At 35.9% G+C, this 25,241-nt stretch overlaps 2 protein-coding genes across 12 annotated transcripts in view; one reads left to right on the plus strand and one right to left on the minus strand.

The window, feature by feature from the left end:
- Window positions 1–905: 905 nt before the first annotated feature.
- Window positions 906–19,959, minus strand: LARP7 (La ribonucleoprotein 7, transcriptional regulator). Of its 5 annotated transcripts, none has more exons than XM_045470045.1 (13): window positions 19,847–19,959; window positions 13,529–13,739; window positions 12,867–12,967; window positions 12,714–12,797; window positions 12,409–12,573; window positions 12,237–12,330; window positions 11,813–12,163; window positions 11,573–11,717; window positions 9,748–9,896; window positions 8,838–8,956; window positions 5,581–5,740; window positions 5,278–5,369; window positions 906–1,531 (listed from the first exon to the last, which is right to left on the minus strand). In XM_045470045.1, exons 2-13 carry the CDS (start codon window positions 13,728–13,730, stop codon window positions 1,451–1,453), a joined length of 1,743 nt encoding a protein of 580 aa, XP_045326001.1. In that variant the 5' UTR covers window positions 13,731–13,739; window positions 19,847–19,959; the 3' UTR covers window positions 906–1,450. The 5 variants fall into 5 exon arrangements, with proteins under 5 accessions (XP_045326001.1, XP_045325975.1, XP_045325985.1 ...); XM_045470019.1 differs by having other exon boundaries at window positions 11,813–12,166; XM_045470029.1 differs by having other exon boundaries at window positions 11,813–12,166; window positions 13,529–13,732; window positions 19,847–19,956.
- Window positions 19,960–20,163: 204 nt separating this feature from the next.
- The window catches only part of ZGRF1 (zinc finger GRF-type containing 1), a 92,311-nt gene continuing 87,233 nt past the window's right edge, over window positions 20,164–25,241 (plus strand). For all 7 annotated transcript variants that reach the window (XM_045469971.1, XM_045469981.1, XM_045469960.1 and 4 more), the window contains exon 1: window positions 20,164–20,449. The gene's annotated coding sequence lies outside the window, so the exon portion shown is untranslated. The remainder of the gene's footprint in view (window positions 20,450–25,241) is intronic.

Raw genomic sequence — 25,241 nt, forward strand, 5'->3', positions numbered from 1 at the left:
GAATGAATGAATGGGGTTTCTCCTCCACCTTTTCTGTTTGTCCTAAGGAGTTACCTAACAAAGTGTAACTTTTATTACTTATTTTTGCTTACCATCTCTAACTACTGCTGAACTATAAGGTCCATGGGAGAGAGATCTTTGTCCCAAGTGCTAAAAGTGTCCAAAGATATTTGCTGAATGACCACTTATCTTGTTTTAAAAACTGCCAAGGGGAGAATTTCTTAAATTTTACTTAATAACCCTTCCAAAGTCACCTTAAGACCGTCCTCACTGAGACCAACTGAATCCTTTAAACATACATCCAACTGTTGACTATTCTGGATCAACTGAAGCATATTTAGTCATAATCTTCATAATAAGGTTTAGTAACTATTTACAGATATTTCTTTCCCTCCATTACAGTGTGTGTACGTTAGCTTTCCTTCATGGAGAAAAAAAAGGGAACGAGTCAGTGGGCAACTTGCCAGATACCTATTTTTAGTATTAATAAACTGCTGTCACCCCAACCAGTGAGGCAGCCAATCTCCTCAAATCCCTGGCCCACAGAAGTAGTTTCCTGACTGTAGGTCTTCTACAATTAGGCACCAAATGAGGTCCTCACTTCTGGATAAAGCTGATGGAACTACAAATGGTTTCTAGCCCAAGGAAATGAACCCCATGGCTGTTTTTAATATTCTGATAGGGGATCAAGATGCCAGTCATGAAAAGGCCCTGTAGATTCAGTTCTGAGAAGGACTTAAAATACTCCAGTCTGCCACTTTCCTGAATAAAATGATAGAGTTCAGTTATGCCCAAGGCTGATTCTGAGAAGATGTTTTTTCTCCCTGTGTTCAGAGCATCTGGTACATTTTACTTTGGTTAAGCAAAATAAAATGTTTAACTTCATTTATGAAAAACAAACTCAATACTTTTAAAAGTTTAATATTTTAATTGGACAGTTCATATGGCCTATTCAGTGGAAGCTCAGATAAACAAAGTGCAATGAACAGAATGAAGTATCACACATAAGTCTCTGTATAAGTCAACATGAAAAGATATCCTAGATCTTTGAAATGGAAAAAGCAAACTATAAAACAAGTACAGTGAGTCTACTGTCAAACAGATTTTCTTAAACTATTTGTGTAGTATTATTTTTGCAAATATTTTGTATTTTGTAATATAAAAACAACAAAATCAATGATAATGTTCAAAACATATTTACTAATTATTTTGAGGTTGATTTGTAGAAGATAATTTCAGCAAATAAGACGTTTAATGTAAAACTGTGGGTATACAATGTACTTGTCTCAAAAAAAAGTCTCATTTACAAGTTAAGGAACAAAGGTATTTTTTTTAATTAACGTAGGTTTCAGAAAAACATTCTTTATTATTGACTACCATAATAAAATGGATTTCCTAAGAAAAGTTCAAGTAATCATTGAAATCTTAAGAGGTGAACCAAAAGTGTTTTTTAATCATATTCAGAAAATCTAATATGTTTACTTGCTTGTTGAGTCTTTGCCAGTCTAATCTTCTCAGCTTTGGTGATTAACTATGGAGAAAGAAATTAGAAATCAGAATGTACCGGATGCTTAAAAAGATAATTACGACTAGAAAAATCAGGTTGAATAAAAATTTTTTAAAAGAGGGAAAGGTAGACAAAAGACATAAATTAAGCTTAGCCCAAATCAATATAGAAAGAACTGTTCAGGATTATGGCTTATTAAGTATAATAGATAGTAAATATTAGAATTACCTAAAACACTCAAATTTTAGTTTCACATTACTAAAAAATTTTCAGTTGAAAACAGTCACTCCATGCTGGCAATTTTTTTTTAACCTTTTAAGAGGGTTCAAGACCCATATTGTAGCTGTTTCATATCTCCTTGGACTTGAGTATTAATTACTAAGACATTTCTTAAAAGATATGTGGTCCTAAATAATTATATTGTGCGTGCAAATTCATGCATTATTGGAATGAGACAATATATTTTGGTCTGAGTGCTACACAAAGGTTTGCTTACAAATCTGAAGATTAAAATATTCTACCTAGGGATCCACTCTTAAGAGAACTTATTACTTACCACACCCTTACATAAATACTTTAATATTTTTAAAGGCAAATGAAATTGTATGGAATGTAGAAGACCGTTTAAGACGTCTAAATATTCCAAAAGTTTTCTTGATGTAAAAATTTTAAATATCTTATTGTAGCTTTGGAGGAAATGAAAATCTTACTCCCTTAAAAAATAGATTCTAGGGGCTCCTGGGTGGCTCAGATGGTTGGGGATCCAACTTTGGCTCAAGTCATGATCTCATAGCTCATGGGTTTGAACCCCACGTCAGGCTCTGTGCTGACAGCTCAGAGCCTGGAGCCTGTTCTGATTCTGTGTTTCCCTCTCTCTCTGCCCCTTCCCTGCTCGTGTTCTATCTCTCAAAAATAAACATCAAAAAATAAAAAATAAAAAAAATAGATTCTAGTAATTATTCACCAGTTTCATTAAAATGTTTTGTGACTGTGCCCATTGGTAGGAAGTCACTTTTATTTATTGTTTAGTTTCTTAAAGTGTTTGCTTAATATTAAAAGTTTACTTAAAAGTTAAAGTAGAAGTCAGCATAGAGATAGACCGGCTACACAAGTTAAAAATACAAGTATTTAAAGACAAAAACTCAAAAGATGCCAAAGTCACCAAACAGTCTGTTTATGATAGAAAACAGTAATAGCCACATGAGGACCACATTCACAAAAGTCATCAGCAAAGCCAGAACCAGGGTTTATATCTATGGAAGTAAAGGTTTATGGGATATATTTAAGATTTTATTACCATGGAAATGAAATTAGGATGCCCCTGTATTTGTTGTTTTTGTACAAAGTCACTTTAAGATTAAACCAAAAGCCTGTTCCTCATTATAATTTCATGAATTCTGTCTTTACCTGTTGAATATCTGATATATCAGTAATTTGTAGAAAAAAGACCATGCTAACTAAATTTCAAAAATGCTTTAAAAGCGAAGGATGAATGAGAAAAGACTCATGGTCTCCAGTAGCTGTTACTGCATTTTACCCACATGCTCAAAGTGATAGGGAAGACTACAAAGGCTACAAAGACTCGCCAGAAGGAATGAGCCCCTTTCTGGGGGACGCTTCCTCATCTTACTAATCTTTTGTGAGAATTTACCCATATTGATCTCTATATGTAAAAAATACTACCATGAGTATAAAACACCTTTTTTCTTCACCTATTCTCCTCTTTTAATATTGCATAAACTGACTGGGACTTAGGAAACTGTCCCTAGTTTCCTTCTGCTCCCCGACATGAAAATGCAGAACGAAGATTCATTACCAGTGCTTTTCTTCCTTCGCTCATGGACCAAACACTACAATACTACTGGGAAACTTTGAACTGTCGTATCAGAAAAGCGCTAATGTCATACTTTTTTAGCTGCTAATTTTTTTCTAAATATTTAACTTCCGTTACTACGGTGCTTGCTCCCAGGGATCTAGCTGTAGTGGCCTCCTTCCCTTTAAGACTTCTGTGCTTTCTGGTGCCTCTGCCTGGAAAGCTATGCATTTAAGCTCTCCTGCTTGTATGCTCACTTTCCTAAGGTCTGCTCTAGTGTCGCTTTCACAGAGAACTTCCCAGAACCTCATGTGATGTAAAGATATCTCACAATACCCTTTAATTTGCTCTTTATACACAGCATTTGTCATCACCTGACCTAAACTGTTCATCTGCAAAATTCACAAAAACAGGGTATTTTGTTACTTGCAGCTATTTCCTAGAATGGTAGCTAACACAAATCAGCACTCAAAAAATATTAATTAAATGAATTACCAAAAAGGTAGACTGACATACTAATTACTGTGTTTTCTGAAAAGTATGTACAATACCCACTGTGTGTGGTACCTTATTTTAATTACAGGACGGGAGCCAACTAGCTACTTTCACATTTTCAGCTAGAATCCTATACTATTTATCAAACAAATCATGCTAAGGACAAGACTGGTGGTGCAACAGATAAATGAGATCAGGAAAAAACTTTCCAACTCAGTAACAGAGGCACTCATTGTGTTCCAATGAAACTTATAAAATTCCCCAGTCATTGTTTATTTCCTTGCCTCAAGTTTATTTATGGAGATTGGATCTTTCTGAAAAACAAAACTAATTCCTAGTTTTAAAAACATATACGATTTAAATGAAATTTCACACCAATTAGAATGGTAAATACTATTTGACAAAGTGATTTCATTTTAGTTATGAGCTCTGGTTCAATGATTTTAACATTTAAATAATCTCAAGCAGGCTTTGAAATTACCACCTCTTAGACCTGAAAGAATCCTTAGGGAGGAAGGAGGCCTTCCCACATTTCAGCAAATTCAGTCTGTATTCATGGAAACAGAATTAACAAAGACCAGTAGGAAACCTCCCTTCAAATCATCTTAAATTCCAGTGAATCCTAGGCAATGCAAGGCCAATGATAAACACTCAACAAACCTAGCACACAGGAAGTATTATGATTTTAAGTGTAACCAGTCATAGAAGAATGCGTATCTTTTTAGATTCTTATTTAATAATACACATTTAAAAATTTTATAATAGCATTAGTTATTATGTACCCTTAATTTGTCCTAAGCACTTAAAGATGTACTACTATTTATAATAATCTGATTAAAAAGAATAAACGTGACAGCACACAAGCAACAAGTATTAAATTACTCAGTATCATTTAAAATGAAATTATTGAAACAGAGTCTATTTTACATTATTTAAAGTATTTAAGCTTGTTTGTTTCACTTGTTGACTACTATAGAGAAAAAGGAATAAAGCTTATCATTGCTATAACAAACATTAGGCATAAAGTCTCCCAATCTTATCTGTGGGGGGTCATATCTTAAAAAACTACACTCTTAAATACATGGTGTTTTTACCATTAAGACAATCTTTAAATAATCATTTACTACCAAACTATGATACATAGCAGCCAGAATTCAACACTGTTGAAATTAAACTGCTACTAACAGGTACAATAAAAGAAAGGAAAACAAGAAAACTCTAAATTAAAATTATGTACCCTGTGGGGAAAATAATTCTAATTTCGTATATCTCAAAATCCAGGGAAACAAGTATTGTCTCTCACAATTTAAAATGCAGTATACACCATGTAAATCTTTATCGTGTATAGGAAAACCAAGGTTATTTTAGGACTACACATTACTGACTTCCAGAAAACATTCAACCTATTATATTTAAGCTATCAAACAACTATAACAAAAAACAAAAAAAATTAATTGATTACCTTCTCAGTGCCTCTTTTCTTTTCACGAGGCTGATTAAGTTTGGCCTGCCTATCTACCAAAATCTTCTGCCAATACCTCTGCTCATGATCACCTTGAAAACAAACAAAAACAATAATCACTGACACAAATGAAGAAACATATTCAAGGCATTAATCACACTTCAATAATAAATCTATAGTTGTCTGATTAAATACTACTTTGTACATGCTAGAATATGAATAAAAAGTTTATTAATCAAAATCAGAAAACATAGTACAATCACCTCTAAGTAAGAGTTATTAAAAAAGACTCTGACGTTTTACCAGAAAGGATCTCGAGATTCCAGCAGTGTTTCTTTTTAATTTCCGTATATGCGTTTATTACTGCTTGAGCATCCTCAGGGGTTTTAAACCTAGCATGGCATTCTGTATCTCCTTCTAGCAAGTCCACATAAACAACTTCTGAGATTGCTGCCAAAGTATCCTGCATTAGAGTTTAGAAAGATTTTACATAAATAATAGAAATGTTTGATAATAATTCTAAAATTATTCCCATGGTTGTGTTAGAATGTGTTACATAAATAAGCCATATCCAGTTTAAAATGAGGAGTAACTATCCTACTTATCATACACAGGGGTGCCTGGCTGGCTCAGTCAGTACAAGTTAGGTGACTCTTGATCTAGGGGTTTTCAGTTCGAGCTTCATGTTGAGGGTAGAGATCATTTACATAATCTGGGCTAGAACTCACAACCCCAAGATCAAGAGTCATAAACTCTCTTGACTGAGCCAGCCACGCACCTCTAAAATATACACAAATACTCTTAAAATTGACTTGGACAAAGTTGAAAACTCTAATCAAACCCTTTTTTTCAATCACAATCTTAGAATATTAACTAGAATAGGACTACTACAGAGAGACAACAGATTTATAGAGCAGGATGTACAAATAATTTCCCCTAGCCCCCACATCAAGAAGGGGATTACAAGTCACGGTATAGTTAAAATAAGGAATACAATTAAAAACAAACAAAAAACCCAGAATGGATTGGGGGAGAAGGTGCGTTTCCACTTATCTGTACAAAATCCCTTATGACTTAAAATATATGAAAAAAATTCAACTTTTTCTAACAACTTGTGAAAAAAAACATTTCATGGGAGCCTACAAAAATCCTAGGTTCCTGAGTAGATCTATGGGAATATAGCTCAAGAGTTCATACTTTCTGATGAAATACCTCAACAATCTCTTCTAAACAAGTTGTGGTCCCCCAGCAAGGAAAAGTTTTACCTATAATGCCTGCTGTGAGGGCAAATTAACAAGATTCCTGCATTCCTAACCATTTCTTCCCAGCATGTTCTGTGGTGTAAACAATGCAATTATGCAGGAATGTTATATAATTCTTCATTCATCAACTTCCATTCAGAAAACCAAAGAAATTACTAGAGATTCCCAACTTAAAAAAAAAAAAAAGCACTTTACGCATCTGGCTTTACTTGTGACCCAAATTTCAAGCCTCAAAGAATTTAGATTACTTTTAGATGTTGGATTTTTAAGGTCTGAATTCTGTAACTGAGCAGTATTCTGGAAATATTATTTCACCACAATATAAGAAAAGTTTATTAGTTAATAATAAAGAATAAGCAATAAAAACCTGAGAAGCCAGGGAGTATTAACTCAACCCTACTCTTAGCATATTGCCTATCTCAAAATTGGCACTTATTGATTGCTAATTACATGAAAAAAATAGAACTGGAGGGAAATATACTTGCCAATTCTTTCCACTTGTACTTGAGTAGTAAATTTAGAAAGCAAGACAAATAATTGGTATGAACATAGTTAATGAAATGTGAATATATTAACTGGTAGTGTTTTGTAACTGACTTACCAGATAGACCCGATTACTACAATTCAAAATATTACCTATATATCCATTATAATGTTAGGCTAATCCCAGGACTTAAAACCATTCCTTAAAATGATAAATTAGCCTGGTAATCACATGGGCAAGTTAAATAGCAGTAAATACCATAATAACTCAATTTTTGTTCTGGCAAAATGTAAGTAACTACTAACTTTTAACAATGTTATGATTTTGTAAGTAATTTTTAACTGATATACTTATCTTTTAGATAACAAAAGCTCTTTGATGAATATTACTGAATCTATGTTATTTCAAATAACAAACTTTTTCTAATTTTTCTTTTAAATCTTTTGCAACCTGATTAACCACAGCTTCATTTACATCCTCAGTTTTTTACCCTTCTGATCTGAAATTCTGTATTGTTACCATACTCTGAAATATAAGTTGGTAATACCAATTTGGGATTCACCAAATCCCTCATCAACATCTTAAAGAGAATCTAAATTTACGTTAGTGACAGCTACAGGATTTTAAGGAAACAGGATTTCAGATAAAGTGTTCACAAGCTTATTTCAGTGAGCAACTTCAATGGTCATGCAAGTTAAAAAATGTGACTGGTAGGAGTCTATGCAAAATCAAAACAACATACTAGATGACGATGAATGTCAGCATAACAATTGAAAATATATTTGCTATGAAAATATATATGCTATTTTACATAGGAATATGTCAGTAAGAAAGAAATATGGTTGTGCTCTTACAAAAGGCTGTTAGAAGATCAAATAGATAAAGTGAAAAAAGATTGCAGAGCAATAGATATAACAATGTGTACTGTAAATTATATAGGACTCCGTATTTATTTGTACACGCATACAAAATTTTTGTAGCTTTTCAAAATATTTTCACTTTTCTGTAATTGTTTCACATTTTTTTAAATTGTTTCACATTTTTAAACAATCAGTGCAGACTGAAAATAGCAAAAAAAATTAATAAATAATATTAACAAAACCTTTTTTCTCCAAAAAAATCTTTCATTTCTTCCAGGAAAAAATTTCAATTTCCAAGAGGATTAACAGACAAAATTACTAAATTTACGTTAAGTTAAAAAATATGCATATGATATCCCCTTTGTTCCAAAATAGCTCTGACTTTCTTTAGGTCACAAAATCTTTTGGGAATCTATTGGAAGTTAAGAGCTCTAATGAAAACGAATTACATTCGCTACAAAATCAGACAACAGACGATTAAAAATTCGTAATAACTTCAGACCAACTCTAACGTTGACTAGATATTTAATACATTTTAGCATGAAATATTTTCTAAAATAAATTTTCTCTGAAAATAGATGTCCCTTAAAGGAATACCAGGAAAGCATTTTACTAATTTATTCTTTTAAGTTATAATGACTATAGTAAGGCTTACTCATTCAACTACTCAATCAACCGTTAACGGCACCAATAAAAATAAGCCAAGTGCAGTTCTATTGAAAGATGTTTTAAACTGAGCTCACTGCAAATTTCATCCAGCAGGGAATTTCAGACTTCAGATTTTGCTTCAAGTCAAATACAAGAGTTACGGTAGAATCAAATCTAGACATAGTTTATTGCAGAGGAACAAATTCTAATTTTACTTGCTTTGTTTTCCATATGCAAAACATTTTCACATGGGGAAGTTTTAAAAAGGAAAGAGCAACAACTATCCTCAACACACAAAAGCATTACCCTGACTTGTTTCCTGCCAGGCAGAGGCTCAGTGCTAATGATCTTCACAATCACCCCACTGACAAACTGTGGTCCTGTTGCATTAACCTTTTCCTGGGGACAACACTCTTCACTGTTTGCTGTTGATTTGAAAAGGAAAGAGAAATAAGCCTCTTACACTCAGTAATTTAGTAGGCCCACTTTAGAAGAACAACAGTAATTTCTTCAGCTGATTTAAGTAACCAATTTTAATTTACTTAATGTAACTGTAAAATAAGTTATTCTGGTGTCATACTGCTTACTGCAGATTACCATGAATAAAAATACCCAACCCTTTACTACTCTAATTGCAGAGCCTGGTTAGAACACTTGTAAAACCTTAGAAAAAACTCCCCCTTTTTCTTAACCAAATAATAGAGTACTTTACTTAGTAAACATACACAGAACAGTATGTTAAGAACATTCAACAAACATTATGATTAAAATGTGAAAATTTAAGATTTTCAATTTGTAAGAATTCCAAATATGTCCTAATAGGATAAAATTACAGACGGAAATTGTAATTTTTGTTTCTACAAACTTACTCAACTGATAGACACTCATCACTAATTCTGATTAATAAAAACTGTAGAGAAAACTTAAGTAAAAAAGACACTTTCTTTTTTCTTTTTTGTATTTCTTTAAATGTCAAGGGCTTGAATTACAAGGGGCTTGAACATAGGACGCAGATCCAGAGACACATGTTCTACTGAGCCAGCCAGGTGCCCAGAAAAACAGGAGTCATGAAAACGAGCACTTCAAATATTCTTATATCAAAAATAAATTGCACATTTAAGTTTTTAAAAATTAAGGTTTATCCTGTAACTCAGAAATAGGACATTAGTATATAAACACAATACAATACTACAAAAACTGTTATAGTGGTATTTACTTTTTTCATTTTCTATTCCAGAGTTAGGAGCTACTCCATTTGTTTCCATTTTTGACTCCGATTTTATTTGGGATATTGTTTTTTTTAAAGAAGACATGCTGGCTTTTTGCAGTGCTAAATACTCTTTTTTCAAATCCATCCATTCGCTCCTGTAACGAAAAGAATGTACTTTTGAAATAGTGAAAAAAGATGGTCAAATAAAAAGTTATTATCAAAGTATATACATTCACAGTGCCTTGTAATCTTTTCCTTCTTCAAACACATACATTCACACTACTTCTGGAGTCCTAAGTCCATCCAGTAAATATATAAAGGGGAGTTCCATCTGACCCAACATTCAGATTAAATGTTTTAAATTTGACAATTCAATTCTTGAGTATGTTTCAAATATTTTCATTTATGAAAATAAAAGTTTTGAATTAATTAACTAGTAACAATTAGTCATCACTAGGGGAAAATGGCAGATTACTATTTAGAGATTATTTGTTAAACTGCTTCCAATTTGGGAGATAACATTCCTTAGCATTTACTTGACTCAAAAGGAATTTCTAAGAAGAAAAAAAACGCCCCATGGAAGCAATTTATTTATTTACATGCATTTAACATGTAGATGTTTCTTCAAACAGCTAGAGCTCCTCCAGATAGAAACACAATGCCTCTCCAGGCTCCACAGGAGCACTCATTGTTACTCTAATCTATGCCATCAAACAAGCAGATAGGGTTTTTTTCTTTTTTCTTTTTTTTTTTTAAAGAGGATATCTTGTGGTAATGGTCTTAGCTGTTATTATTGACATCTGTATACTTCAAAAAAAAAAAAAAAAGTATCCAGACCCACCCAGGATCATACATTCCCAGAGAGCTGATACATTAGAATAACAAAAACCTCTTGTAATGATTCTCTGAGATAAAAAGGCAAGAGGAATTCAGCAGTTAAGAATAGTATAAATACAAGTGCCTGAAGTCCTTGCCTTTTAACCTTCAAGAGGAGGACAGGGCACTTCGAGAGTACAATTCAAGAAGGATCAGAAAAACTTTCTTGGCAAAGGTATGGTTTTTTGTCTTTTCTTTTCTTTTCCTACATGGCTTCCGCTTCTTGTGTGGATGGACTCCCTTTAACTTTAACATGGAAGTACTTTCTTTGACTTTTAAATAGTAAGTGCTTCCATGTTTTAGTAGAAGTGAATCCAAATCATTCCTCTGAATGTAACAAGGCAAGTTCCTTATATAGCCCAAGGGGAGCCCCTTTGCTTTAACATGGGGGTACCTGCTGTGTAAAACAAAAGTAAGTGCTTCCATGTTTCAGTGGAGGTGTTCCCAAATGGACACAACTTTTATCTTGATCAGGCATTTTCTAAGCTTACTTTATAGGTTAAGGAATGGTAACTTTTTCACATTTTTACAAGACTGGGCTCCCCACCACTTAAACGTGGATGTACTTGCTTTGTATCTAAAAAAGTAAGTGCTTCCATGTTTTAGTGATGGTAAGTCTTACTTTTACATTTTAGAAACTTACAAGGCTTAAGCCTCACCGAAATGACCATCTATGGTATATTTAAGCTGTACCCTTGAAACTGTTAAGGAACGCCCTCTACTTTAACATGGAGACACTTGCTGTGACATGATAAAAATAAGTGCTTCCATGTTTTAGTGTGGTGGTTCCTTTCAAATCCTCAACTGCCTTATATCCATTATGTGTGCAGATCTTGGCTACATGCCATGACTGTTGCTAATATGCAACTCTGTTCAATACAAATTGGAATTGCACTTTAGCAATGGTGATGGCGTGTGCCAATTTTCAACTACAGAATCTGTATCATCTACTTACTTTGAAAGTACTCTTAAGGGTATAACCTCTTCTCCCATTTTGTGCCTCTCTTTGTGTTTTTTCTTATGCTTCCTTTTTGCTTTTAAAAGGGATCCATCTTTTACATCTCCAGTATCCTTTTCCTCTTCAGTAGAGACTTCTAAATCTTAATATCAAAAAGTTAACTTTAGGTAAATAAGGATTTCTTAATCTCTCATTTTAATTTAATTGTAGATAAATTAACCTTGAAGTTGTCAATACCTTTGTTTTCTTTGGGAACGTCTACATCTTCTTTTTTAATGTTGTCTTTCTGCGTTATTTTCTTTACTTTTGACCTGGGAGTTGGGTGTTCCGCTTCTTCAGAGATACTTCTCTTCCTCTTCCCCGTTCTGACTGTAGGTAAGCTGGATGCTTCTGCTCTTTCCCTTTTTTTCTTTTTCTTTGACGGTGGCTTCTGGGGTTCAGTAATCTCTACTTCAGATCCCTCAGATGTGGTCCTGGATCTTTTCATTTTTCCTACAGTCTCTTTACTTGTGTCAATGTTTGACTCTTTGGTCTGGATATTGTCCTCTTTCTTCATTCGGCCTTTCTTCTTCTTCTTCTTTTTCTTTTCTTCTGTAACAATGTTATCATTAGTGTTCATTTTAATCCAACTACGTTTACTTAAATATCAATATTAAGTTACCTGATACTCCAAGGACAGGAATAGGCTTATTTTTTACTGTCTTAGGAAATATGCCAGGTTTTCTTGGTGCTTCTTCTGGTGGGTTGTTAAGAAACTGAAAACCAAAAATTTTGTTACTATTTAAAAACACTTGCTAATTGTTTTTGCTTTTCTTTTTAGGTTCGGGACCTACCTCAATAGCTTTCGCTGCTTGTTCTTTTGTTTCAAATTCTACAAAGGCAAATCCCTTTGGATCTCCAGTAGATTTATAATGTGGTATACTTATATAAACAACATTGCCACATTTCCCAAATACTCTTTCAATCCAGCTGTGATTAACATTTTTGGGAAGTAATTCCTATAAGTGAGAAGCAACATTAAAATAGAAGTACTTTTTCAGGGTCAATAAATTTTTACTTGTAAAGTTGGAATGTTTCTGTCATTCTTTTGAATGCCAGCACTGAGCTTTTAGAAAATAAGGTCTCACCACATACATACCACATACACTGTCCGCTCATCCTCATCTTTTGGTCGTTCACCTAAAGGCTTTTTTCTCCTGATTCTGGTGCCTTCTAAGTCCAGCTATGAAATAGTTACATGAGATTAATAACTGACATAATAATTCCATGATACAGTTGTAATAATTCTTACCTCTACAACAGATGAACTTTTCAGTGCTCTGGCTATTAACTTTCCATCTGTGGTCAATTTTTTCATTTTGTTGAAAGACACGAGAAGTGATATATCAACATCTAATGGAAATGCATAAGTTAGTATTACAGAGAATAATTGCATTTTGGTAAAATATTAATCACATTCCCCTCCTTTCAAAATTAATTAGTAAAATGCCTTATGAGAATTAATGCACTAAGCAGACAGCATTCAAGAAAACTCAAAAAACACTGAAAACTTTGCTCTACCCACTGAGCTTGCAAGGAGCTCAACCACACAAACATGGAGCCTGGGTGGCTAGTTAGGTTAAGCCTCCGACTTTAGCTCAGGTCATAATCTGCTCTCAGCACAAAGCCTGCTTGTGAACCCCTGTCCCCATATCTCTGCTCTATCTCTAAGATAAAGAAAAAAATATAGTATGTGTGTCTCCAGAATTAACTGAAATCTTTGTCTTTTAACACTAGAAATATCTGTCTTCTAAAGCAAAAGTGAGCTATAATAGTTTTCACGTGTAAAAACTAATGGATTGTATGTATAGTATATGGTATGTATCACAATACAAAATATGCTACCATTGTACAAGTTTAAGGCAGTAACCCTCTAAAACTAGTTCCATTCATTATACAGTGAAGTAAACTTACATCCATCTCTGGACTTTTCTATTTGTTCTCGAAGAAATCTATCCTTGTGAAGATTTGCATCTCCAAACCAGAAATCCACTTGCTTAGCAATATCTGCAAGCACTTGTTTAACTCGTGACCGTTTCTTTTTTTCTACTTCTTTTTTCTTTTCAGGGTTTTCTTCTTCCATTGCTTTTTCTTGATTTCCACTTTCAGCTTCCATTCCTGTGTACTGAAAAAAGGTTTATATCACATGTAATAATAGGAAAATATTTAGGTTACCCTTTTTATTGTCTGAAGGGTTAATAGACTCATTCAGCTGGCAGAGAACAAACTTTGGGTTAACACTTGTAATTAGCTGAGAAAACTTTCATTGTGGGTTTTTTTTTAAATCTCTTACCTGTTCACTTTTCATTGGCCTTTTTACTCTCAAAATAATTTACAACCTATGTCATTAATTAGCTTAAGCTTTTGATGCATTTTAGTTCAGGGCCAGAATGTTCTAGTATAGCATAAAATCTCTACCAACATCTATATCTCACCAAGCTACACTTCTAAATCAATATGTCAAATTAATAAGATTAAAGTCTTTTAGACATTCTCCATCTTAACAAACTAAAAAATAAATCTCCAATGAAATAAGTTGATCTTGGTTTTGATTTTTAAGTGTTTTTGTTTTCAGTGTTTTCTTAAGTAATCTCTACACCCAAAGTGGGTCTTGGGGGCTTGAATTTACAATCCTGAGATCAAGAGTCCCATGCTCTATGGACTAAGCTAGCCACGTGCCCAGAAATGTTAATTTCTGTTCATTAGAAACAGAACTGGCTTTCTCTTTTCCAGGTGACCTTCCCATCCCAGTGTTTATTTCTTGGGACAGCAAACCTCTTTCCTTGAGTTACTTTGCATGTATCTTCTTTGTTATCTAGCTCTTCCTAAAACCTGGTTATCTAGCTCATCCTAAAACTGGTTTTCTAGCTGTTCCTAAAACCTGGCTGGCAAATCTTCAACTGAGGGCCTTCTGAATTTGCAGTTCCCTTCCAAATACTTGCTGCCTAGATAACATGGCTTGCTCCCTCACTTGCTAAAGTCTTGTTCAAATGTCACTTCATTTAAAACTGCAAATTTCTGGATACCTGTATCTCCCTTGCCTTACTTTTCCTTCATTGCACTTATCTTCTAACATTATTGTACATTTAAAAAAATGCTTATTTATTTGTTTTTAGGAGTGGTGAGGCAGAGAGAGAGGGAGATAGACAATACTAGGGAAGCTCCTCAAAGCCTGACATGGGGCTCGAACTCATGAACCGTGAGATCATGACCTGACCTGGAAGTTGGATGCTCAACTAACTGAGCCACTCAGGTGCCCCTACTGCACATTTTTATTTATCCTTCCTAGAATGTAATATTAATGAAATCAGGTTTTTGTCTGTTTTGTTTACTGATGAATTCCCATTCCCTGGCACACAGTAGTCACTCAAAAATTTGTTGAATGAATTGTGGCCTCTTCACTGAACCACTAGAAGTACATACACAAAAAGGAGTAAATGAACAAAGGCTTATTAAATCGGGCCTGCGGTGAGATTTATCTCTGTAACATAGTTTTCCCATATTTTATTTCCCAGGCTCCCATAACTGTTTTCTTGGGACACAGGAGAGTGAAGACATATGGGGAGAGTTTTATCTGATTGCACCAGGGTGGGAGCCACTATTGGTTGGTATGCAGGCCTTGGACCTATGCGACCAGAATGATAGGAAACAGGGGCTAAGGCTTTTACACATCAAGGTGACCTAAAACATTCTGGTCCGTTATCTATGGAAGTCACACACGTCTGTTGTAATGTAAAGGGGGGAAAAAGTGGATTTGGATTAATTGCTCAGTTTGAGTAAGTGCTGGGGCCGAGACTCCAGATGAGATGAAGATGCTGTCCCTACTGTATCTTCTGTCTTTATCCTTCTTTAAAGCTCAGTGTACATAGTATTAAAGCCTATTTCTGTCTCTTTGGCCTGTCAGCTGGAATCAGTTACTGAGCACCAATGCTGCAGACAGTAATAGAAATAGAAAATGTGTTTCAAAGTGACACCCAGTAAGAGAATACAAGCCATTAATGCATTTCACTTCAAATCTCCAACTAAACATGCAATCTCACAAAAATCAGATGAGTATTTTGGCATTTTCAGAACAGACTGGAGCTGATTGACCAAGTACCAATTTTGAAAATATACAAGTAATGAAGTATTTATTGAGATACATATAAAAGAGTTACTTGTCAGAATTAATCATTAAAAAAAAAAACAACCCAAAAACCAATCAGGTGTCATTTAGTGCTGAATAACCACATTCTTCAGCCCATCCTGTGAAGCTTCCCTTTCCATCATTCTAGTGAAACTGAAAACAGTGATCTCCACTGACTACTGGACCCCTTAGCAGCTCTTGCAGTCAAACTCCCTCTTTGAAAATATTTTCTTCATCTGGCTTCCAGGAGAGTTTTCCTCCTTCTCAATTTCCTTTTCTGGACCATTCTATTCTGCTCTACCTTTACATGCTACCCAGAACTGAATTCAGTCCTGGGCTCCCTTCTTATCTCCACACATATCCTTTCTGAGGGTCCCAGGCTTTACGCTGTTTAGCTCTATGCTGATGTTTCACAAATCTATATTCTCCAGCCCTTACTTCTCCCATTAGCTCCCCCCATTCCAATATTCAATCATCCATTTGACATCTTCACTTATCTTCCTGAACTGTATATATCTCATGTGGAAAATGGCAAAAACCGAACGTTCAAATCTTAACAAACCTCTTTTTGCCTTGTTTTCCCCATTCTGGAAAACACCAATCACAAAACTGTTGAGAGCAAAAATTCTGAAATCCTCCTTCTTTTCCTCATATACCACAACAAATCCATTAGCATTTTTGTTAGCTCTACCTTTATAAAATATATCCTGAATATGAATACTTTTCATTTATCACCTGGTTCATGCTATCATTGTGTCCTGTCTGAACTACTACAAGAAATTAACTTGTGCTTGCTTCTACTCTTCTTCCATTATCACCAACTCTCCAGACAGCAGCCAGAATATGTAAACCAGAGATGTCAATATCTTGGACAAAGTCCTCCAAAGGATTTTTAATCACACTCAAAATCCAAAATCCATAGTATGCCTAAGCAGTATGCTCTCTAGCCTGGGGATATCTAACTTCATTTCTTAACAATTCTTTCCAACAGGTTCACTCCAACTACAACACATCATTCCTTAAACATGCTAAGGCCATTCCCATCTCAAGGCCTGTGCTCTTGCTGTTTACCTTCCCTGCCACATCGCAGGGATTACTTCCCTGTTCATTCAGGTCTCCATAAATGTCAATTTCTCAAAAAGGCTTTCTTTCACTCAATCTAAGATATTCCTTACCTGGCAACTTTAACCCTACCTATCCCCTCTGTCACCACTTTGTATCCTTGTATCTTCTTGGAGTTATAATTTTATTGTCTGTCTACCCCACTAGAATGCAAAAAACTATGAAGGTAGGGACTTGAGCTTGATCACAACCTAAGCATTTGTTAACTAATTATTTAAAAGGATCTCTCATACACTGCAAAACGTTAAGCACTTCAAGTTCTTTTGAAAGGGGGTAGGATTATAATTTAAAAATACGTGGAAGCTAAAAATTATTACATAAGGATCCAATGTTAACTTTCCTTTTTGTAAAAACTCCAAATTAGTAAATGGCATACTATTAGCTCTCTAGTTCCTTTCCTTGTCAGAGCCACCATCTAAAGAAACAGTGGACAGAATTGCAGAAGTGAAGAAAGTCACGATTTCCCCAAACCAGATTTTTCCTATCATTCTCATCTCAGAGACCCTCCTCATTCCTTTTCCTAAGGATTATTTTCGTGACCCGAATAATTAAGTTCCAAAACTCTTGCCTAGTGTGTATAACATATGTCTGCAATTTCGATTTTAAGAAATATATCCTGTAGATAATCAAATACATCTCTGTTGTTAGAGGAAGATATGGATGAAACATAAAGTAACAAGATAGGATTCAATTTAACTTTCCTATGCAATGGCTGCTAGAAAATCAGGAAGTTACACGGCAGTACTTTTGTCAGTCTTGATTCTCCAACTCTACCTTCTCACTCCCTCCATAAAACGTAACCATTATTATTATTACCAACTTCTGGAAGGGCTCTTTCTCTCCTTCCAGTGTGTTCACAACTACTGTCACTATAATACGGGAACAGTTTATAAATGGTTCCAGAAGTCATCTATCCTTCTCAGAAGCTGTGTAACTTGTCCAAAACACAGATCTAATTTTATGATTTTAATGTTAAAACTTTCAACATTAAAAATCCTTTAGCATTTTCTTACAATATGCAAGTTTAAAAAACTGGTAATAAAAAAATAAAAATTAAAAAATTGGTGATGAACCAGTGACATCTAACTGGCTTCTAAACAGGGGCTTAAGGAATAAAAGTTACTGTATAACAATGCCAGTTACTTTACATATATTGTTTTAAATCCTCAGTCACAATCAGGTAGTTTCTTCCAACTTGTTTTGACACAGGCTTAAAGGTGAAGTGAATTGGCCGAAACTAGCTAGGTAAACAAGTTTTGGTAAATTCGACTCCTATTAGTAGAACCTCTTGTAGTCTCGGGGCGCCTGGGTGGAGCAGTCGGTTAAGCGTCCGACCGACTTCAGCCAGGTCATGATCTCGCGGTCCGTGAGTTCGAGCCCCGCGTCGGGCTCTGGGCTGATGGCTCAGAGCCTGGAGCCTGTTTCCGATTCTGTGTCTCCTTCTCTCTCTGCCCCTCCCCCGTTCATGCTCTGTCTCTCTCTGTCCCAAAAAAAATAAATAAAAACGTTGAAAAAAAAAATTAAAAAAAAAAAAAAAAAAGAACCTCTTGTAGTCTGTCATCATTCATTCTATCTTCTGACTCAGATATTCTTAACCTAAAGTCCAGGGAATTTTGGATGGGTTTCAAACATTCTTGTCAATTTCATGAAATTGTTAAAAGATACATTTTAAAAAGAGAAATCTAAATATGTGAATATAAAATGAATACACATCAAATATTTTAAGTAATAAATCACGGAACTAGTTAAGTAGGATTTTTTATGTGTGTGTTCTGTGTTAGGAAACAGTTAAGTATTAAAAACTAGCTCAGGGGGTGCAGAGCTGGCTCATTCAGAAGACCACGTGACCCTTAATCTCAGGGTCATGAGTTTAAGGCCCATGTTCGGTGTGGAGCCTACCTAAAACAAGATAAATAAATAATAAATTTAAAAAATTATATAAAATACCAAATCGAAGGAGAATTAAAATAAATAAGCAATCAGGAACACTGAAATGAATTTGTTAATAGGTGTAAAACTGGTTACGGCAGTAATTGCAAAATTAGTTTAATTCCAAGACTAATTTCCATTATTATCGTTTTCTACAACTTACACAAAGTAAAATAACTCAATGACAATGAAAGAGATAACCTGGACAACACATACAATATAACGCTTCTTGGCCGTTTCAAGGTTCTTCATAATTTCCCTACAAAATTATACGCAAAATATTTGGACATGTACATGAATTTTCCTGGGAAACCCATCCATAGCTTTTTATCGTTTTTGGAGGAAATGGTGTTTCAAAAACGTTAAGTTCTAGTCACGGCTGACCACCCAACGGTACCAGAACTCCCTTGCCTGCGTGCAAGTTCTGAATTAGTCTTTTTACCTTACTTGTCTTATAAACCTCTATTCAATTTTCAAGATCCACGTTACATGGCATCTTACTCTCTATAGCTTTCCAAGACCACTTCTTCCTTAATTAACTGCTTCCTTACTTTCCCTAAAGGGCATCTATGAACGCACTCCGTACACTTAACACTTCTACTTCGTTAGCTCCTTTCCGTAATTGATTTTCGACATTCTTTGATGACAAAAACTAGAATCCTGAAAAAGAAAATGACTTAACTTCACAACACAAGCCCTCACATTCGCTATCGTTTGGCCGCCAAGGCTCAGATCGACGAAGTAAGGTTAATTTCCACTTTGGCTACGGCCCCCCTCAGCACCCGTCCTTTCGCAAGGACGTCGCCAAATGCTGGGCGGACCCCCAATCTCCCAACGCCGGACAATACGCGCCCCCAACCTCTGAAAACTGGAACTACAAGGGCTGCCAAAGCATTTTTGCGCGTGCGCACAGAGAACTAGCACAAGCAAACTGATGGGTTTGCGGGAGGGGGCGAGGTGAGAAGAACGATAGATAAAATGGACTGCGTGAAAAAAGAGAAACTGAGACCTCGCTCAACCTGACCAACACTATCTACAGTCTACTTGGAACTTACTCCGCTCAATTCCCAACACACAGGGCTGGGGACTGCGTCTTCCAACCTTTTCGTCTCTAGATCCTTATGGTCCGGGTTTCCGCGTCATAGGACGAGCGACACCGTTCTCCTGTACGCCTCGGAAAAGACGAGCACGGAGACCGCGCGTCCGTCGCTTACGTCACAAGCGTGAGCTGGCGCAGGGGGCGGGGCGTCGGAGTACGCGGCTGGCCTAGGCTCTCAGCGAAAAGTTTGGCGGTTTGAAAATACTGCTTCTCGTGGGCGGGCCAAGTATTGGGTCCTGATTTGTTCCGGTCGCGGGCTAATGACGTCACAGTTTTTCGCGGGAGAAATTCGAAAGTGGATTTTATGCAATGGGCCGGTGAAGTGAACTGTTTTCCCGGGATTGAGGGTGGATAGGCAAGGGGATTTTGAGCGAGAGGCAGCGTCACTGATTTAGGGCAAAGAGTTAAAAGAATCTGTTCCGCCAGAAGCGGACTGGTCCGGGTGCCGTGCGGACCACGTTTGGGTAGTGACTGTCGCAACTTGCTCCGAATCCCTGTAAAATTGCTGCCTCCTCTTCGCCGCGTTTCCAAGCCTCTGCTCTGCAGTTCCCGCATACGTGTAAGGACCAGGGAGGGTTTTTCTGTTTGTTTTTAGGACTGACAAAGGGTCAAGTCTCATTGCCACTTGGTTAACACAGGATCATGGTAATTACTATCTTGGTAAATGAAGTGTGGGCTTCTTTTGGTTACTTGGACTGACTGGTTTCTTAAACAGGATATTGGGTTCGAGACTCCAACTTTTGAATCTGAACCATTTAGGGATTCTAAAGGTCCTGCTTGTTCCAGAATAAAAGACCAAAAAAATCTTGTGGTACTTAAAAGGAAGTGGTACTCATTTTATTGAGAACACTGAATTTTATATATGAATGTACAAAGCAGTGTAAGGATGTATGAGTATATATATGTGTGGGGGGTGTGTTTGTATGTGTCTGGTTATATAATCATCACACCATCTGAGGGCTCCATACCACTTTAAAAGTTTTCCACATTAAACATTGACCCTTTAGTGGATCAACACTTGATGTGGTTAGATGAAGACTTTAAGGAAATTTTTTTTTCTTTTCAAAATTTTATGTAAATTATAGTTAATTAACATACAGTGCAATTTTGGTTTCAGGAGTAGAACTCCGTGATTCATCACTTGCATACAACACCCAGGGCTCTTCACAAATGCCCTCCTTGGTACCCATCACACATCTACTGTCCCCCACCGTCCTCCCTTCATCAACCCTCAGTTTGTTTTTTATCCTTAGGAGTCTCTTATGGTTTGTTTCCCTTTTTTCCCCCCATCCTGTAAGTCTCTGACTGACTTATGTGGCTTAACATAATATACTCTAGCTTCATCCACATCGTTGCAAATGGAAAGATTTCATTCTTTTTGATCACTGAGTAATATTCTATTGTGTGTACATGTATATATGTATAGATACAACACATCTTCTTTATCCATTCATCAGTTACTGGACATTTGGGCTTTTCCCATAGTTTGGTTATTGTTGATGTTGCTATAAACATTGGGATGCATGTACCTCTGAATCTGTGCTTTTTTTATCCTTTGGGCAAATACTAGTGCATTTGCTGGACTATAGGGTAGTTGTATTTTTAACTTTTTGAGGAACCTCCATTATATTTTCCAGAGTGGCTGCACCAGTTTGCATTTCTACCAACAACTCAAGAGGGTTCCCCTTTCTCCACATCCTGGCCAACACCTGTTGTTTCTTGTGTTGTTTACTTTAGCCATTCTGACAGGTGTGAGGTGGTATCTTATTGTGGTTTTGATTTGTATTTCCCTTATGCTGAGTGATGTTGAGCATCTTTTCATGTGTCTTGTTTGCCATCTGAATGTCTTCTTTGGAAAAATGTCTATTCGTGCCTTCTGCCCATTTCTTAACTGGATTGTTTATTTTTGGGGTGTTGAGTTTGATAAGTTTGTTATAGATTTTGGATAGTAACCCTTTATCAGATATGCCACTTGCAAATATCTTCTTCCATTCCATAGGCTGCCTTTTAGTTTTGTTGATTGTTTTCTTCCCTGTGCAGAAGCTTTTTATCTAGATAAAGTCCCAATACTTCATGTTTGCTTTTGTTTCCCTTACCTTCCACAGTGTCTCTAGTAAGAAGTTACTCTGGCCAAGGTCAAAGAGGTTGCTGCTTGTTCTCTTCTAGGATTTCGATGGTTTCGTACCTCACATTTAGTTTTTTCATGCGTTCAAATTTATTTATTTATTTTAAGAGAGACAAACATGGCATGAGCTGAGGAGGGGCAGAGGGAGCTAGAGAATCCCAAATAGGCTCTGTGCTGCCAGTGCAGATCCTGATATGGGGCTTGATCTCACGAATTGTGAAATCATGACCAAAACCAAGAGTTGGACACTTAGCTGACTGAGCTACCCAGGCACCCCCATTTTGAATTTATTTTTGTGTATGGTGTAAAAAAGTGGTCTGGTTTCATTCTTCTCCGTGTTGCTGTCTGGTTTTCTCAACACCATTTGTGGAAGAGACTGTCTTTTTTCCATTGGATATTCTTTCCTGCTCTGTCAAAGATTAATGGACTGTATAATTATGGGTTTATTTCTGGGTTCTTTATTCTGTTCTGTTGATCTATGTGTCTGTTTTTGTGCCAGTACCATACTGTCTCTATGACTACAGTTTTGTAATATAGCTTGAAGTCCAGAATCAGGATGCCTCCAATTTTGTTTTTCTTTTTCAGGATTGCTTTGGCTATTTGGGGTCTTTTGTGGTGCCATACAGATTTTAAGATTGTTTGTTCTAGCTGTGTTAAGAATGCTGGTGTTATTTTGATAGTGATTGCATTGAATATGTAGATTCCTTTTGGTACCATAGACATTTTAACAATGTTTTTTCTTCCAGTCCATGAACATGGAAAGCTTTTCCATTTCTTTGTGTCCTCCTCAATTTCTTTCATAAGTGTTCTATAGTCTTCAAGAGTATAGGTCTTTTACCTCTTTATTTACCTAGGTTTATTCCTAGGTATCTAATTGTTTTGGTGCAATTACAAATGGGATAGATTGCTTGATTTCTTTTTCTGCTGCTTCGTATTGGTGTATAGAAATGTAACAGATTTCTGCATGTTGATTTCATATCCTGAGACTTTGCTGAATTCATGTATTCTGGTAATTTTTTTGGTGGTGTCTTTCTGGTTTTCTACATAGAGTATCATGTCATCTGCAAATAGTAAAGTTTGACTTCTTCCGTGCTGATTTGGATGCCTGTTTTTTTCTTTTTGTTGTGTGATTGCTGAGGGTGACTTCTAGTACTATTTAAATAGTAATGGTGAGACTGGAAATCTGTCTTATTCCTTCCTGACTATAAGGAAAAGCTCTCAGTTTTTCCCCATTGAGGATGATATTAGCTGTGTGTCTTTCATATATGGCTTTTATGATGTTGAGGTATGTTCCCTCTATACCTACTTTGTTGAGGGTTTTTATCAAGAATGGATGCTGTATTTTGTCAAATGCTTTTCCTACATCTTTTGACAAGATCATATAGTTCTTATCCTTTTATTAATGTGTATCACGTTGATCGATTTGTGAAGACTGAATCACCCTTGCAGCCCAGGAATAAATCCCACTTGACCATGGTGAATAATTCTTTTAATATACTGTTGGATTTGATTTGCTGATGTCTTGTTGAGAATTTTTGCATCCGTGTTCATCATTGATATTGGCCTGTAATTTTTCTTTTTAGTGAGGTCTTTGGTTTTGGAATCAAGGTAATGCTGGTCTTGTAGAATCAGTCTGGGAGCTTTCCTTCCAATTCTATTTTTTGGAACAGTTTGAGAAGAATAGTTACTAGCTCTTCTTTTATTTTTTTATTTTAAAAAAAAATTTTTTTTAACATTTTATTTATTTTTGAGACAGGGAGAGACAGAGCATGAACGGGGGAGGGTCAGAAAGAGAGGGAGACACAGACTGAAACAGGCTCCAGGCTCTGAGCTGTCAGCACAGAGCCCGACGCGGGGCTCGAACTCACGGACCGTGAGATCATGACTTGAGCCGAAGTCGGGCGCTTAACCGACTGAGCCACCCAGGCGCCCCACTAGCTCTTCTTTTAAAAAATTATATATTTTGCGATGGAGAGCAAGTGTGTGCACCTGTGTGAGAGGGAGGAGCAGAGAGAGAGGGTGAGAGAGAATCCCAAGTAGCCTCCTCACTGTCAGTAGGAACCTGATGTAGGGCCTGAACTCACAAACCATGACCTGAATCAAAATCAAGAGTCAGGTGCTTAACTGAATGAGCCACCCAGGCACTCCAGGCCTCTTTAAATATTTTTGAATACAGTTAGCCTTTTTTTTAAGCTAGTCTTTTTTTTATTTTTTATTATCTAATTTACACTTCTGAGAGCATGGATCTTTACAATTCCTTTTAAATTGTAAATCCCGAAAGTAGTATCTCAGATTTAGGAAAACAATGGGGATTTATCTTGCAATTCCTAAATAGAATATAAGTAATCCTATATTAGTAAATACTGGTTTCCTAATCTGTATGTTGTGGTGATAATATCTAAACCAGTGCTTTAGATCATGCCTTCAGGATTCTGAGACTGGCAAATATTATATATAATTTTTATATGATATAAATTATCTAGTCTACTTCCTGCCTGATATATTAGGCACTCAATAAATAGTTATATGTCATATTTGTGAGTATGAATGCCAGAGTTTAGACTACTTAGTTTTTAAATTTTCGTATTTTTTTAAGTAAACTTTATGCCCACCATGGGCTTGAACTCAACTGGAGATCAAGAGGTGCATGCTCTAGGGGCTGAGCTAGGCAGGGGCCCCTAAACTACTTAGTTTTGAATTTTGAATCTTTTGAATCTTAGTTTGAATTTTGAATCACATTTATTTTGTGATCTTGGGCAAATTATTTACTGATATATACTTTCGTTTCCCTTTTTTGTAAAATAATGTGAAAATTGAAATCTATACAGTAAGGTTGTGAGCATTTAAAGCATGTTAGATGTCTAGCACATAATTGCACTGAATAAATGATAGCTGTTATTAAAGCAATCTCATATCAGTAACTGCCACATGCCAAGCACTGTGCCTACACCATGTAGTCTCATACATATGTAGAATGTCCAACACATTCAGTGGCTGGGAGCAAGTTGCTCTAAAACAGTAGTGAAAGATGTGTTTCTCTGGACATCTGTTATCTTCTTGGCATTCATTAGGGATTTAGCAATTCCTGTGGGTTTGAGGGGAGGGATGTAGGATATGGGAGTTTTTATCTCTGAAAGGCAGTGCCTCCATAGGCCTGTGTCCTGTCCTGTGAACTATGTCCTGGGGCAAGTATTCATACCTCGTTTGCCTAATCCCTTATCCCTCC

Source organism: Leopardus geoffroyi, chromosome B1, assembly GCF_018350155.1.
Source record: "Leopardus geoffroyi isolate Oge1 chromosome B1, O.geoffroyi_Oge1_pat1.0, whole genome shotgun sequence".
Classification (NCBI taxonomy): domain Eukaryota; kingdom Metazoa; phylum Chordata; class Mammalia; order Carnivora; family Felidae; genus Leopardus; species Leopardus geoffroyi.